At 37.2% G+C, this 16,090-nt stretch overlaps 1 protein-coding gene across 9 annotated transcripts in view; it reads left to right on the top strand.

The window, feature by feature from the left end:
- The window catches only part of ACMSD (aminocarboxymuconate semialdehyde decarboxylase), a 48,560-nt gene that overhangs the window by 14,041 nt on the left and 18,429 nt on the right, over nt 1-16,090 (top strand). For 6 of the 9 annotated variants that reach the window (XM_083841318.1, XM_083841317.1, XM_083841316.1 and 3 more), the window contains 2 exons: nt 9,674-9,718; nt 14,711-14,807. In XM_083841318.1, coding sequence (XP_083697444.1) covers nt 9,674-9,718; nt 14,711-14,807 — 142 coding nt within the window. Of the gene's footprint in view, nt 1-4,348; nt 6,203-6,961; nt 7,125-9,673; nt 9,719-14,710; nt 14,808-16,090 lie in introns of those variants that run through there. The other 3 variants (XM_083841312.1, XM_083841311.1, XM_083841319.1) reach the window with 2 other exon arrangements.

Raw genomic sequence — 16,090 nt, 5'->3', positions numbered from 1 at the left:
GTTTACTTCTTAGTTCTCATTTAAATCGGTCTATCTTTGCAGTGGCCCAAAACTACTTTTTGATCTGAAATCATCTCTTACTAGATCTCTTCTGAAAAGACTGGTAATAGTTTTATTGTGTTGAACAACTACTAGTATTCTGAGTTCATTGCATTGCAATAACATTAAGAACTGCTAATAGGATATTCTGTGAAGCTTTACTCAATCACAGCCTGTGGAGCAGCGTTATGGCCCCTTCTGTGTTATAGAAACGTAGTCTGACCTGTAGCATCACCTTCTGATTCAACTGTAAAATTGCTCGTCACCAGACAACAGAGCAATACTTCCATCAGTATTCGTATTATACTTGATAGAAGTAATTCTAACCATCAGATAACCCTCCACAGTGCTAGGATTCACTCAGGGTCAACACCAGTGGGAGAGTTTGAGTGTCATGACTATATTCTTATAGTCATCCGTTAACAACTGGTTGTTTTTTCCAACTGAACAGCATTTTCTGTGGTATATAGACATGAAAGTGGTAATCATCGGCCCAAATTTTTACTTTGATTGCTGATGTGACTTCTGTAGAAGAACTGAAATGAGTAAAACTGAGTGAAAGCTTCAATATTTGGAGCTTTCTTAATCTTTGGAGCTTTCTTAATCTGAATCTGATTTGGAGCTTTCTTAATCTGAATCTTTCTTAATCTTAATCTGATAATCTGAACTGTATTCTCATTCTGTTAAATAATTGTAATATTTTATGGATTTCAAAAGAAATCATTTTGAAGCATAAATCCTATTTTGGAATTATTGTGTGGGGAAAAATAAATCCTGAAACTTAAAAAGAAAAAAAATACTTGTATTTGAACTCAGCGAGTGAAAGTAGGCTCCAGAAATCCTCTATGGAGGCATTCCTCTGCTGAACGTCTTCCAGAAGAATGAATAAGTGCACCTGCAGTATGAAACCCCGAACATTTACATTGTAAATGTCTGCGTAGTTAAAAAGATCTTTGCTCTGGCACTCATTGCTGTAGGTCTACAGATATCAATATTCCTGTCTCTCAGAGACTTAGTAAATGCATCGTTTAAAATCACTGAATCTGGGATTAACGATTTGCACAACACTTTCTGGAAGCCAGGCTTTCATCTTAGTCCTTTGCAGAAGATCTCCTCGGTGAGTGGGATTCCCAGCCACTCAGAAATAGTGGAATGTACAACTTCATGTTCAAGCAGACCTTGAGGACCCAGGAAGAAGCCTGTTTCTTCAGCCCAGGCTTAGTAGCAGAGGAGACATAAGCACGCTTCTGCAGTGTTCTAGAGGCAGGTGTAGGAATTTTTTGAAGCGGTAGTACAAATTCAGATACTATTTTGAATAGTTGGTTACTCGTCTGTCTTTCTGAAGCAACTAAAGCTTCGAGAAGACCATTCTTAGCCCCAAACAATGGCACAGAGAGACCTGTGAAAGGAGAGAAAGGTGGGGATGTGAGTGTCTAGCATGCAGGAAAAGAAGTTGTAAGACATCATTTGGCACCAAATATTTATTAATTTATTTTAGACACCGACCTTCTAAATGATTGCATCAATCTCAGATGTTACCGTGGGTTATTAACTTGAAAATTATGTATTTAATATCAGTAGCTGTAAGCTTCAATCCATCTGTTCTTTCTGGCCCACACTACTGGTATCTGTCTGGTTGCTCTCACTGCACAAGAGTGACACTTGGCCTGATATGTTCTTAAGAAGAATCTCTTTTATTTGTTTGTGTCTAAAAATGAAAAAAAGAAAAAGAAAAAAGAAAAAAAAATCTATTTTACTTGTACCGAAATTCTGGAAAATATCTAATTATATTTGGTAGAACATTTCTATGCAAGATAAATGCATGGTAAGCATAAATCGCAGAACTGCAGTTGTGGTGTATTAAGAAAATTGTATTATTTGAAGGACAGTAATATGTTTTTATTTTGATTCAGAATGCCATTTGAGTTTCAAAAAATTATCAGTTTTTAGAAACCTGAAAATAAATGAGAATTTATTAAGGCTTAACTTGCATGGCAGAGCATACAGTAGTGGCCAGGAATTTGGCACGGGACAGATTGTTTGCTTTCACCACTGTGTGATTCATGTGCTGCCAAAGGCATCAGCAACCCTGGCCACATCTACACTATAAATTTTAGTGACATCCTGTGCTGGCTGTGGCAGGTCTAATAGTCAGACCACCTGGTGAGCTCATCCTGAGCTTGTGCGACCATGAAGCTTCACCAGGCAAGTTTGATAGCTTAGATCGTGGAAGCGTCAGAGGGGCATCAGCACAGTGACATCTGAGCTAAAAAGCTCAATTTCTCTGCAAGACTGAACTGACTCAGACACAGACCGGCATCAGCTCTGATGTTTGTCTCAACAGAAGTTCTTTCAGTTGTTCATTTCCGCAGAGGGTTTTGAGTAAAATGAAAAGCCTAGTTTACTTGCCCTCAGAGTTTGGGAAATAAAGTATTTTATGATCGGCACGCCGGTACTGCTGTCATCTTGAGCTGATGCTGTGGCATCCAGACTGGAGGTGTGTGTACCTCTGCTCTTGCGTTCTGCAGACACGTCTAAAGGAACTGCAGACATCGCAGCCCAGCGAGCTAGGCAAGCCCTCGTGTGTTCAGCCAGTCCGGTCGGAGTGTTTGGTAGATGGTGTTTAAGAACAGGGAATCGTAATGCCACCCACTCTCTGGGATACAGCTTCATAAAGGGTTTTATGGGTGTAACTGTAGCTGGACGTGTCCTCCTGGTGTATCTGTGCTATGTACACTGATGTTTTCCTAACAAAAATAACATCTGTTGTATAGTATTTTGAGATCTAAGTACAGAAACTGCTGCATAGGAACTGCATATCATTATTCCTCGTGAGAACAGAAACCCCAACCATTGCTGTTGTTCCCCACAGAAGGGAAGCCTTACCACTTCCACTAAATTCGGGGTTCCCTGGAGTCCCAGAAGACGATTTAAGTTCTGCAAGTGATCTAAAAGACACCAGTGCCATACATAAATGTCCTGAGGCAGGTGGGGCATGTCATCTTTATGTATGTTCCCTCTTAATATATGTAGGAGGCTCCTTTTGGCTAGGAAGATGTCTGTGTCCACTTTAGTTCACTTCTCCAGCAGGTGTTGTGAGTACATTCACTGACTGATTTATGTACTTTTTTTTTTTTTTCCCACTTTGTGTCCTGGGCCTGGCTGGGCTGGAGCTAACTTTCCACTGTGTTTTTTCCACTGCTGAACAGTGCGGGCACAGCATCAAGGCTGCCTCTCCGAAGGCCAGTAGGCTGGGCAAAAGTTTTCATAACTTTTTTGTTAAAAAGGCATTGGTCTTCGCGAGTAACTGCTACACTTATTGAGGCCCTTCTTCCCAAGATGTGCCCGAGCATCACTTCCTGGTGGGAAGTAGAGGTTTTTTTCTCTTTTAGCTTCCACACAGCCTTTTTTTTTTTCCTTTCATTAAACTGCAAGGTTTGGTTTGTGTTTTGTTTTGTTTTGTGTTTTTTTTGCTTTTCCTTCCTTTTCATTTTCTCCCCGTTCCCCACCCTGCTGAGGAGGGGGAGTGATGGAGCAGCTGTGTGGGACTTCGCTGCCTATCAGTGTTAAACCGCAGCACTTTGCCATCTCATCCAAATGCTCTAGGATGTAAATTCTCTGTGGGTAGCCCGAGAGTGGGTACAGGTCAGAGGCTGATACCTAACAGGTCTTTTATATGTCCACAAATGGTAGGATGTATCTTTCTGTTGCCGCAGTCATTCTGCGTGTGAAAGCTTCCATCTGGTCAGAACCTGTCAGAGCCTGACAGAGAGCACAGTGAGTTTCAGCTCCTCTCCCTCTCTCTGGGGCAGCCTGATAAAGTTGCACGTCTTCCTGGCTGCCATTGACAGTTCCTGCACCTCTGTGTCACACTCCAGAGATTCACAACCAGATGGAGACAGATAGCAAGGGCCATGCTAAAAGCCGTCACGTTGCATTGGAGCACAAACTCAGCATAGAGACTGAGGCACGTTAGTCACTCAGCTGGTAAAAGGCAGATTGTCCAAAACATTAGTCAAGGTGTCCTGTTTTTCAAACCTATGCACTCGAAGCAGGGTAGAAGGATAACTGGAGATGCTCTTGCTTGTAGCCACTGCCAGTCTTTCTACTGCTGATCCAATGGGCCATGATGGATACAGACAGACGTGTTACTGTCACTAAGATCAAGTTGAAATGGATACAAATTTTCCCTTTGGTATGGTTTCCAAGTGATGCTTGCTGTTAAATGAAATGCAGTGTGGGAGTACACACTGTTTGCAAGCTAAGCTGTGTCTTGGGAGCAGCAACTAACAACTCCATCTTTTTTTAGAGCTGAGAAAATTAAAGCACAGTTTTGAAGAAATGCTGATCTCTGCAGCCATGGTGATTTAAGAGGAGAAACTATTGGACTACTATTGTGTATCTTGGACTATCTAGACACACAAACCTCTCATGGTCCTCTCCTTCACTAGTACTTCTGCTTTCTATGCTTAAATGGGGAATTGTCTTCCAGAGATCTCTTCATTGAAGACAATGAACCAATACTTCTTCCTTATCTCTGCTCTTGTATGTACAAGGATGTTTCTTGCCAGCTGGCTAACACTCTAGAACTGGATCGTTTAACATACCTGTCACATTTGGGAGCAAGAGAGCAAATTTGTTGCTTGACCTGTCAGCCTGGTCAAGAGCAGACTGGTTTGGATTTTGACATGGAAATAATTGCTATTTTCAATCCCATTTTTCTGATGTGCTAAAGTGAACTATTTGCTGTCCTGCTTAATGTAGGGAATACTCTCCCAAAGCTGCTGCTTCCTACTTAACATTCAGTCTTCATTGATCTCAGGTTGCAGAGAAGCACACTAACAAGCAAACAACCAACCACATTTCAAGCAGTTATCTGCCTGTTCTTGAAGTTAACTGACCACATCAAAAGCAGACTTGCTGAATGAGTGAACAAGCAGGGAAATCCAACAAAGTCATTTAAAAAAAAAAAAAAAAAGCCCAAACAAAATAGCAAAATCAGAGGTTGAAACAAAATGGACCACTTGTTTTTCAAGTTCCTTGATTCCAGGTTGAAAGATTCACGGCAAAATTTAGTTTTAAAAAATCTCCATGTTTTCATTAGAAATAATTTAATTAAGAAATGGTTAACCAGCTTTGGCAAGAAGACACCATGTGAGTAGCTTGTGTTGAAATAATTTATATAAATTATTTTTATTAAATTATTAATTAGAAATAAATGGTAGAAAGAACAATATAACACAAAAGACAAGGGTATTTGGAGGAAAGAATGGTAATACTAAATTGAGTAAAGGGTGAACCATGAGATGTAGTTACACAGAAAATCTGAGGTAGCTCCAGTTAAGCTTCACGTAGGATACAGAAGTCATTTGCCATATTAGCTAGTGCACTCCACTGGCTTTAATTAGTAAGGTAATCTCAGCCATTCTCCTCCCTGATCTTGAGCCAATTCGAGAGGCTCTGAGCACCAATATGCAGTAGCATGTGTAAATATCCTCAGAAAACCAATAATCAGAGGGAGGAAATGAAGTGCAGAGCATAGATTTGGCTACGATTCAGTATTTCTGTGAAATTTTTAAAGTATCTTTTAAGGAAATGCATAGGAATGAAAAGAGAGTAGATGAGGAGGTATGACTGTTTACCGAGAGTATATTATGCACTCGCTACAAATCATTTCAGAATCTAAGAGGGAGAAATGAGGAAATTCAAATCAACCTGTTTAATACATTTATTCTGATTCAATTTCATTCAGTGGTTTTCAGTTTCTAATGCTGAGCTTGTAAATGAGCTTGCATTTTAGATTCTAGGTAACATAAACCCCTTTATACTGCCAATATAAACATGCTTGCTTCCCTTTGCCCTCAGCCAGCTGTAGTTTATGCATTAACAGGGACTTTCTGCTAGAAGCCTTTGTTCTTTCACAGAGCCACTCCTCTGGGATCTAGGCTCCCTGGTTGGTTACTGTATTTAGTTCTCATGACCCGCAGCAGGTGGATCTGAAGCGCAGCCGAAGTCAATAACTGCTGAACCAGGGACAGGAAGGATAGTAGCAATTACACAGAAAATATTTTCTGAGAAAGAGTATTTCTCCTTTGATACTTCAAAAATGAAAATTGATATTCATAGCCACATTCTACCTAAGGAATGGCCTGACCTAGAAAAGGTAATAAGAGTTTAGATATTCAGTGCCTTATGTTATCAGCAACCATTGGTGCCAATGTAATTCTTGAAAAATCAGTGAATGAAAGGTTCTCTTAGAAATTCCTGTTTTCAGTAGGTTTTTGTCTGATTTGATTTTTTTGCAGATGTAAGATATCTGTATTACATTACTATGCAAAACAAGTGTCCTAGTAAGAAAACTGGGCTGTTTCCCACTCTCTATTTAGACTCTTGTCATTTTTTTTGTTGTTTTTTTTTTGAGACCTACAATTGTCAAATGATGAGGCATAAATTCCATTTTCTTGATGAAAGTAGAGCTGTCAAGCTCCCAAATGTTATTCGCTTTTGTTTTAAATAGGAGAAATAAGCAAATGCTTGACGAGATTAATGTTACCTAAGACAAAAGTCATTCATTCACATCTTATGCCCACAGGCATGAGAGTCATTCATTTCAGTAGGTATGGGGTAACTCTAAGTATGGTTAACAGATGATTATGATTGTTTTACTAATATCTGTTATTTGTTTCAGTTACTGGGAAGGAGTTGCATATTGTATTACAAATACAAAATTTGAGTTGTCACAACACTGAAGCTATAAGTCAACTTGTCTTAACTTTGCATTTCTGAATGGTATTATTAGTAGTATTTAACAACACAAATTTATTCTTGTCAGTAGCAATTTATGACTCTGTGAAAAGCATTTGAAAATGGAAAATGTCATTTAGGTTTTTATGTAATAATTCTACTCCTTTTCTTACTTCAGATTATCAAAAGCAATTTAGTCATCTGGTTCTGAATTAGGTTTTAGAGTTGTTGCCTGAATAATTATAATCACAACTGAATACAGAGGTGGCTGATCTAAGGATCTTGGATTCATAAGGGATCACATCTTCAGTGCTACAAAGAGTACTGGAAAAGATCACATGGTAAAACTGTATTTATATATTTGTTATTCACACAAACAAAATTGCTTGCAATTTACAAATTTTTTCCAGAATTCCAGGATAGCTATTTTTTATAACTCATGGTAGAAAAATCAGACTAGAAATAAATGCATTGTAGCTTCTTCTCCTATTGTAACTGTGTGTTGGTAGCAGTTTGAATGAGCATTGCCTGTGTCTGCCAGTGGTATGGAACCACTTGATTTCATTGTGCCTGCCTTTGACAACAAAAGAATGCCATTGTTTCAGCCATGCTATTAGACCTCGGGCGCACTAACTGACACTCTGTTTGACACTGTACATCTCTTTCACTTTACTCTTTTGAGGTTGATGATGGCAAACTCTCAGGTAAGCATTTTGTATGCATTAGCTCCATGTTTCTGGGACTTTAAACATGACAGTCCAGTATCAGTTAGATGTTAGCCAGAGAGCAGCTGCAAATTATAAGCAGCATGTTAAAAAAAGTTGTGAGAAAAACTGTTGTTAAGAACATATATGGCATTATTTCTTAATTAGTAGTGAAGAGTAACATTATTATGCAAAAAAAACTCCTGGAAAGGAATACTTATTTCCTCTTTTACCTAGGAAAGGCTTTTTAAACATCTATTTAAGCTTCCTATTTGTAATTATATGAGCTCTTTGATGACAAACACATACACACAGGAAAATGTAGGTGAGATGATATTTTTGTATTAAGTGGATAGGAGTTCAAATATCCAGTCTACAAAAAAAAGACTACTCTTGTTTGTTTCAGATTTTGTAGTCCTTGTCTGTGAAAAATCCCTATAAAAATACCTATAAAAATTCTTTATTCTGATTTTGAATTATTTACATATTTTTGTCTATCTATAATTTAAAAGGACAGTAAGTTCATTGGGTAAAATCACCTCAAGAGTCCCTTGATGTTCATGGATGTATGTCAAAGATGAATTCATTGCTGTTAGTCCCTGAGGTCAGCTGTAGGCCAGTGTTGCATTTATTTAAATACTGATTAAAGAGGCTAATACAATTTTTTAAAAGTTAATTTCCACCTGCTAGTTTTTGTTTCCTCTTTTCTAAAGTTTGAGCATGTCAAAGGTTTGTTAATAGACCCAGAATAGAAAACAACCCTCAGAATTCCCTAGAGCCCTCTGAAAATTCAAGCCATTAACATGGCCTTCTACATCTCATGCATGGAAGACCAATTAGGCAATCCTAGCATGCACACGTAGTGTTAAACTTCTTTCTTTTTTTCCGTCTTATAAATGGTGATTCTTGAATCTATGACTAGAACATTCTATTATCAAGATAATTATTAAGAGCTTAGGAACCCATAATAAGTACAAAAATGCATATAAATTAATGAAATCCTTCAGTAAGGACTATCAATGCATCCAGTTAATAACTAATGGGTAAAAAGAAGATTAGAAGTTCAAAAACAGACCAGTGAGTTTCTCTCCCTGAGCACCTTTAAGGTATTCATTTTTTGCACAGCTTCTAACTGCAATTAGCATGGAGCTAGAAAAAACTAAAGTTCTCATTAGATGTCATACGTTTTTCCTTAATTGTAAATGTCTTATGTGTATAAATATATATATAAAATAAAATTTTGAATTTAAATAAAATTTACCTAGCTACATAGCTAAAAGTAAATAATTGACTAAAATATTCTTAGCCGTGGAAATTACCATCTCTGATTGACTGAAGTCAGGAGGCTTGGCTCTACACGCCTACCAAGGGAAAGCTGACAGAGGCATTTCGTAATGATGTGTTGTCACAGGAAATTCAGGATTGTATTCAAATTGTTTACACTTCAGTGAAAGAAATCCCTGTTTTTACTCCGTTTCCTTTTAAACATTTCGTAATAGAAAAAAAGGAATTTTGAGCATTGTTTTCAGTCTACTATGTTATTTTGAGATTTCTAATCTGATAAGTTATGAAAATGCAATCAGCTTTTTTTATGTTATGTTTTGGTGTGTTTTTGGTTTTTTGTGTGTGTGTATAAACAGTTTTGAATCTCTCTAAAAGAATCAATGAGCATCTAAGCTTCTCCTTTAAGCTTCTCTTGGCTGTTTAAATATTAATAGAGAGAGACTGACCTTCAGTACTGCTGATGAATCATGAAAGCTGAAAAGTGGAATCGATACATCTTTGTGCTAATGATTAACTGATTACAATTTGTTAGAATTGGAAGATTGTCAGCTCAATTTTCATATTGCCACGTGCTTGATTCAATTTTTGCTGTGTTAAAATACTATTCCCATTAGAACCTCAATATATATTATGCAACTTTAAGCACTTTGAAATCAGTTTTCAGGCTTATTTTAAAATGTTGTTGAACTTGGAGCTAAAAGTTCAGATTTACAAACACCATTAGTACAGTCTGGTTAAACTTTGGCACTTTTGTTGAAGTTTGGGGCTACTTGTAGGCTCAATGCTGAGTATATGCTTCAGTATTTCTCCTCAATAAGGTACTGCTGGGTTGTAAGAACTAAATTTTGATTATTATTGCAGAGTGCTAACTAGTTACTGGCTTTTTCTTCTTTCTTTTGCAGAGATATGGATATGGTGGATGGGTACAGCTGGATCATCACTGCAAGGTGTGGGTTGTTCGGTTGGTTTTGTGTTGTTGTTAGGAATAAAAAATCCTGTGAAATCCATTAAGAAGCAAAGTGGCAATAAGATTAGAAAAATATGTATCAAAGACTCAGCCAGAGGTTTATCTTTTCTGAAGTAATATCACTCAAAGTCCAAATATACCTCAGCAGAACTTTTTGCTAAAGATGTGAAACTCACTATAGTCATTTCACATACTCTTGTATGAGCCATTTTCCATAATCCTTTTTTTTTTCGTCATAATATCATCTAAACACTTGGAATGGATAGCTCTTAGGAATTGTTTTCAATAAGACAAGTCAGCCTAAAGCAGATAACATATTGACTGCTTTTAACTAAAAGAATTCTTCTGTATGAGAAGCAAAACCAAAAGGAACTGGTATTTTAATAAAAGTTAACTAAGTCATGAAAATATCTTCAAAGGGAAGGAGTAACTTCTGTAATGTTATGAGAAGGAGAACAAACAGCGGTTTTAGTATCCAAGAAAAGTAGGAAAAATACATAGATTTGGGGATCGTTACACACAAAAGTAGGAGCCTGAGGTTTCTTGGCAAGTAGAAGGCAGACAGTCTGATTATACTTCATCCTTCACCCACTCCATTAACTTCACCAAGGCACTTCTAAGCTACATAAATAGAACAGGAACATGTCTCCACATGCTATGAGTCTGTGCTAATGGTCTATCTGCATTCAGAATCCATTCTTCTTGTAGTGAATTTAGCAAAATACGTGTATTTACTTTGATGGAGATCAGAACTGTGTTTTTAAAGGCTTGATTCTGATCTCACTCACAGTAGAGCAAATTAGAAGGAATTTCAGTGACATCCACAGTGACACAGCAATGCAAAACTTCTGAAAGCAAGATCAAAATGTTGCAGTATATCTTTCGGTAAGAGCATTAAAAAATAGTAGAGTAAGTGATATTTTTTTTTTTTTTACACGAAGGCATAATGACCTAAGACAGGCAAGGCGGATAAGGCAAAGTAACACTCTTTATACATTACTATATATAGGTTAACTGTACCAGCTCGTTTTAAAGATGTTCCCTCTATTACTGTATGATTGCTTTGGCAGTCAGATATCCCTGTGTATCTCAAACGCTGTCATGGGAAGCCAGCTTCCTCCTGTGACCTGTCAGCTCCCTGCTTCTAGGAATCTTTCAGAGAGCCCGTCACTGCAAATGTCATTGACCTCTGGAAGCAGGAAGATTGGAAAGATGGTATAAGAAAGAGGTCTCAGGAGACCCCAGTTCACTTCCAACCCCACTTCATACGTACCTGTCCTAACTTGAGAAATGCCATCTGTAACTGCCTACCACAGGAATGTTGTGAGTTGCACAGATGCTGAAGGGATAAAGACAATGCAAGGTATTAGCAGGATAATTAAGGAAAAGATATGAAGGTAACAGAAGATGGGTAGGTAAGAGCAGAAAGAACAGTTTGGGTATAGTAAGCTGTAAGACAGAAAATACAAAGTTAGTAGCATGAGGAGCTCAACAGAGTGTCAACATATGACCCACATAAATCATGTGAAGAGTGCAAATAACTGGCTAAATCCAGTTGTGTACTGTGTTAATTTCAGTGGAACTAGACATTCCACTAGTCACTTTGCAAAATCATACTTCTTTGTGATTCTATACATGTACACACAGTAACTTTTTTTTAAAAAGCTGGTAAGATGGATATGATAGTGCCTATTTATTGCAACCTAATGATACATGCTGCTGTCATGCTATAGTATGCAAGGATATGCTGTCAAGTTCCTAACAATTATTTCTGAAAGAGGGCCACAGAATAGGAAGGCTGGGACTAAGAATGAGGAGGAAACAGATATTATGCTGAAATTTCAGATATGAGTCTAAGCAGGCATGGGAGGAGAGAACAAGCCACCTGCTGAACCAAAGTGTGGATGGCACAGCTGCTGAGATTCTGGTAGGTGCAGGAAGGGGAGACTTGGAGACATTTTTAGCAGCTTAACTGTTTTTATAGGCCTGATGCTAACACTCCCTGCTAAAAATAGTTTGCAAAGGAACTTTGTGGCAAGTTAATAGCCTGATACGCTCTGCAGAGAATTCTGTCTAGCCTACTTCTGTCTGAAAATGTTGCAAGAAAAAAAATCATGGCAAAAGAAAATCCTGTTCAGATCTGCTTGGCTGGGGAAGTTAACTCTTGAGATTTTTAAAAAAAGGTAAAATTTCAGATACCATTCTATGAAGAAGCATCAAGGTCAAATTGGAAGAAAATAATTACATGCACTTTTAAAGAAGTGCAATTTAGGGTGTAACTGAGTAGTTTAGCAATGCAGAAATTTAAATGCAGATTGCTGAACCAAATCAGCCTCCTAGACTTCATTCTTAAATATCTCTCTCTTAATTTCCACATAAATTAATTAAAGTCTTAAATATTAGATAATATTAAGAATAGAGTAGAATAGGTGATAGAATTCTTCAATTGTTCCTTTAGAAAATTGTGTTAACCTGCCAAATGAAGATCTAATGTATTTTCTGAAATCTTCATAAAAGCATCCATTGCTTTGGAACCTGAAAAATTTCTGTCATCCATGTTTCATTCTCATTGCTGCAAAAAATTCTCACCAGTTGAGGTGTCTGAGTAATTTCTTGTTTAAAAAATATCAGGTGCAGATTAGTGACAGTGTCTAGAGACAATAGCAGTATGACTGAATTTCCAGTTATAGCGTTGCTGGGGTAGATCTTTCAATTCTGACAGACATGAGCATGAATTCAGATGATGATGTTTTGCTTTCCTGCATAATCAAGTCTGTTGTTCCTCACACACAATGCTGTGAGTTTAGCCTTGACCTGGAGCATGTTTTCGTTCACAAAGAATCAGTTAATGCACATGAAAATAGGAAGCTGTTCAATGAAGTCTTCAATGAGAACAACACATGGCTTATTAGAAACCTTTCTTATTTTGCAAACCCTGCTGCAGCATGCAGAAAACCACTGTTCATCTCAGCATTTATGTATAAGCACTGTCAAGGTTGCAGGTGAAATTACAATTTTCACTGCTTTCAGTGGTAGCAGAAGGAAATATATAGAGAGAGATATATATGAGCAGTTCAGCTGCTGTGCCTTAGCTGTGTCTGAGTGAAGAATTAAAATTTGCCTGTGTTCACAGAAATGCTCCCAGCAGTAAACCAATAAAGGCCACACAATCTATTTGTATGTGGTACAATGCTCAGTTCTACTCTGTTTTCTCTGCTCACACCCTGAATATTTTTCCATTTATTAGGCAATCTGCTGCAATGGGCTGATCTTTTTTTAATGTACCGGAGTATATGGCTAGAGTAAAACTTTTCGTCAGGTTGGAAAATCAATTTTACAAGAACCTGAAGTATTTTACCAGAGGATCAGGACTATGTGGTTGTTATTACTGACTGTAATATTTCAAGTAATTTTCACAAACTGTGTTACAGCTATCAAGTACCTTGACAGTTTGCCAAGGCAGCGCAGTTAGATTTGTTGAGAGAGCTGTAAAATATTCATTAGGGCAGTGTATTTGTGAATGATGCTTGAAGTTAATAACAAATTCAAGGTTAAGAAGTCTGACTTCCCTGAAGGAGGTGATAGAAACCCAGCTCTTCTCTGAATAGTGAAATTTGGTAGGTTATTTCTGTTTTAACGTAATAGCAGGGAATATTCTGATTTATCAGATTTTTATTTAGCAACATAGACAGGTGTCTTGAGGATCCTAAATAAAATGATTTTGTGGGGAAAAATAAAGTGGCCTTTAGAGAGAGAGAATTCCCTTTCCAGAAGCGTCAGAAGACTGCCCTACACTTAGCTTGTGTTTACTGTGAAGGTGAAAGAATAACTGCCGTGCTTTCTCACAGTTTATCTGGTTTTCAATTTTCAACTGCAAATTCAGTGTCCCTTCTGTCCAGTACATTTCCTGCATGACCATGCTCACCTATTCCGTATCCTCAGATCCAAGATGGGGATCTTCTGACTTCAGCTATTTCCACTTACACCCAAAATAGCTACAAGCAACCAAATAACTCTCAGGCCTTGCAACTGTTGGTGAATTATAGCTGATCAGTTACTGCTAAGCCACCAGAAAGACTGTCTGGTCTGTCTTTACAAGATCATAGAAGCACGGTTATGTACAACTCTGACAAACGTTTTCCTTTGCTTAACGTGACATCATTGTCCTACTCGTCATCTTTGGGCAGCTGACATATCAACCAAAAAATAAGTTTGAAAAAGGAAGTTTCCATGTTCACAGTAAAAGGAACAGTATTAAATTTCCTGGTCTTGATAATATTTTGAACTTTGTAAGTTTGGGAGTTGGTGGTGGAGGAATGGGGAAGGTATTACAGTAATTCAGGTCATGGTTTATACTGTGTTCAGCTTTGTGCTTTGGTTGGGTTTTTGTTTGTTTGCTTGCTTTTTCCAAATACAGTTTTTCAGTAATTGTGTTCCTAAGGAGAAAATGTAATCTGAAGACAACATAATTGGTCTGCTTTGGTCTCAGTATGACTGGTGATCTGAAACAACTGGCTGGAATTTAAGAGAGTTGCACAATTATTTCTGTAGTTACTGGGACCATTTTATGGTGTTGATTTTAAAAGAACACACGCATACCCAAGGGGAAAATTTAGCACAGATTTAATTAGAGTGTTATCTGGAGGTCAGCATTTGATTTGGAGATAAACTTTGGTTAAGACAGCTTGTATCTTTTCCAAACATATGGAGTGATATGCACTGCAATATAAAGGGATTTTTTTTTCATTTTAAAGAATTAATTCGTGTCATCTGAACTATAAGTGACTATTTTAATAGTATTTTATTAATTACTGTTTTAAAATAGTCTGATTTAAAAATACCTGCTGAATAAAAATAAAAGAACAAAAATCTGTCTCTGAATTTCTGTAAAGCACAATATACTCAAGTCACTATATAAATTATCATGTGCTACTTTGTCACATTTATAATATATGAAAATGTCATTTTACAGGGACAGGCAAGGATGATGAAGGATGGAAAGGTTTTTAGAGTTATTCAAGAGAACTGCTGGGATCCAGAAGTACGGATTAAGGAGATGGACCTCTCAGGTACCTCTGTTAAGGAACTGAAATGATTGTGTCTCATTCAGAAGAACAACGTCTCTGTTAGTGCATCTGAAAGTGGTTAATAACCATATCAAAATCAAAAGGTTTAGCAAACCACTTCCTTAACTTAAATCTACTAAAAGTCACTGAAAACTGTTACGTTTTATATTCAGACTCAAATGGGACATGTTCCAATAACTTTTCTCATCTTCAGTAGCAATTCATTCCCCAGATGGACTCATTGGTTTCACTGGGATTGTTAGTGCAGTAAGGAACTAGTAGTTGACATAAATAAGGATGGCAGAATTTGGACTTGAAAAGACATTCCAGGTATACAAGTGATGCACAAAAAAGAGGACAGCCCCCCACCCACCCACCCACCCCTTTTTTCCCAACTGTTAAGAGTCTGCTTTTCTTGTAGGTTTTTTTTATATAATTTTTTTCATTTGTAATATTTTTTCTGTTTAGGTGATGCAATTTCATTCTGTATTTTTGCTAGAGGATTCCGAACTTAGAGAACTGCTACCATTACTCTTTCAGGAAAGAGTTTTCCTAATTTAGAAATAAACTACATGCCAAATTTTCAAATTTATTTTCCACCAGGTTCCTTCATGCCACTAAATAAGATTTGCAAGATGTGAGACTGAGAATGAGCAAATAAATTTTTAGTCTGATCAGTGATTTTTGGTTTTGTAATGGCAGAAAAGAAAATGTGTCATAAAACCAGCACCACAGTATTTCTTCACAAACTAAACAGTGCTTGCTTGCTTGTGTTTTATTTAGAAAAAAAAAAAAACTCTAAAACTGTGTGTTATAGCACCATCTGGCGACTTGTGCTCTAAAAATGTCCCCTTCTATTGCTGCACTCCGAAGACACAGGCATCAGCTAATTAAGTGTAAAAAAAAAAAAATTCTTAGTGTTTTTAATTCTTTTAATAAGAAAGATTGTGGTCTGTGTTTATTCCTGTCAGTTTACAAAGCTTGTAGCTACTTAGTTCAATGACAACTTTATGTAGCACAGACCAAGATGGATCATACTGAAAAAATAAACATCCAAATATGGCATAACTCCACACTGAACAAAGCTAGTATCAGTCTTTGTAAGGTGTTATTAATTCAGAGAAATAAATTACAGCTTGGTTGCTAAAAGGCTTTGTTTGTGCAGTGCCCTAGAAATTTTTCAATGATAAGAAATGGCAGCCAATGTACCAAAGAGACTGAATTAGTTCTCAAAATCATAAGGTCTAATCCTAGGTCTAATCCATGTACAAACCTGTGTCTTGATC

Source organism: Anser anser (assembly GCF_964211835.1).
Source record: "Anser anser genome assembly, chromosome: 6".
NCBI classification, from domain to species: domain Eukaryota; kingdom Metazoa; phylum Chordata; class Aves; order Anseriformes; family Anatidae; genus Anser; species Anser anser.
The sequence above is the reverse complement of the archived record's forward strand: the minus strand, read 5'-3'. Positions and strand labels throughout refer to the sequence as shown.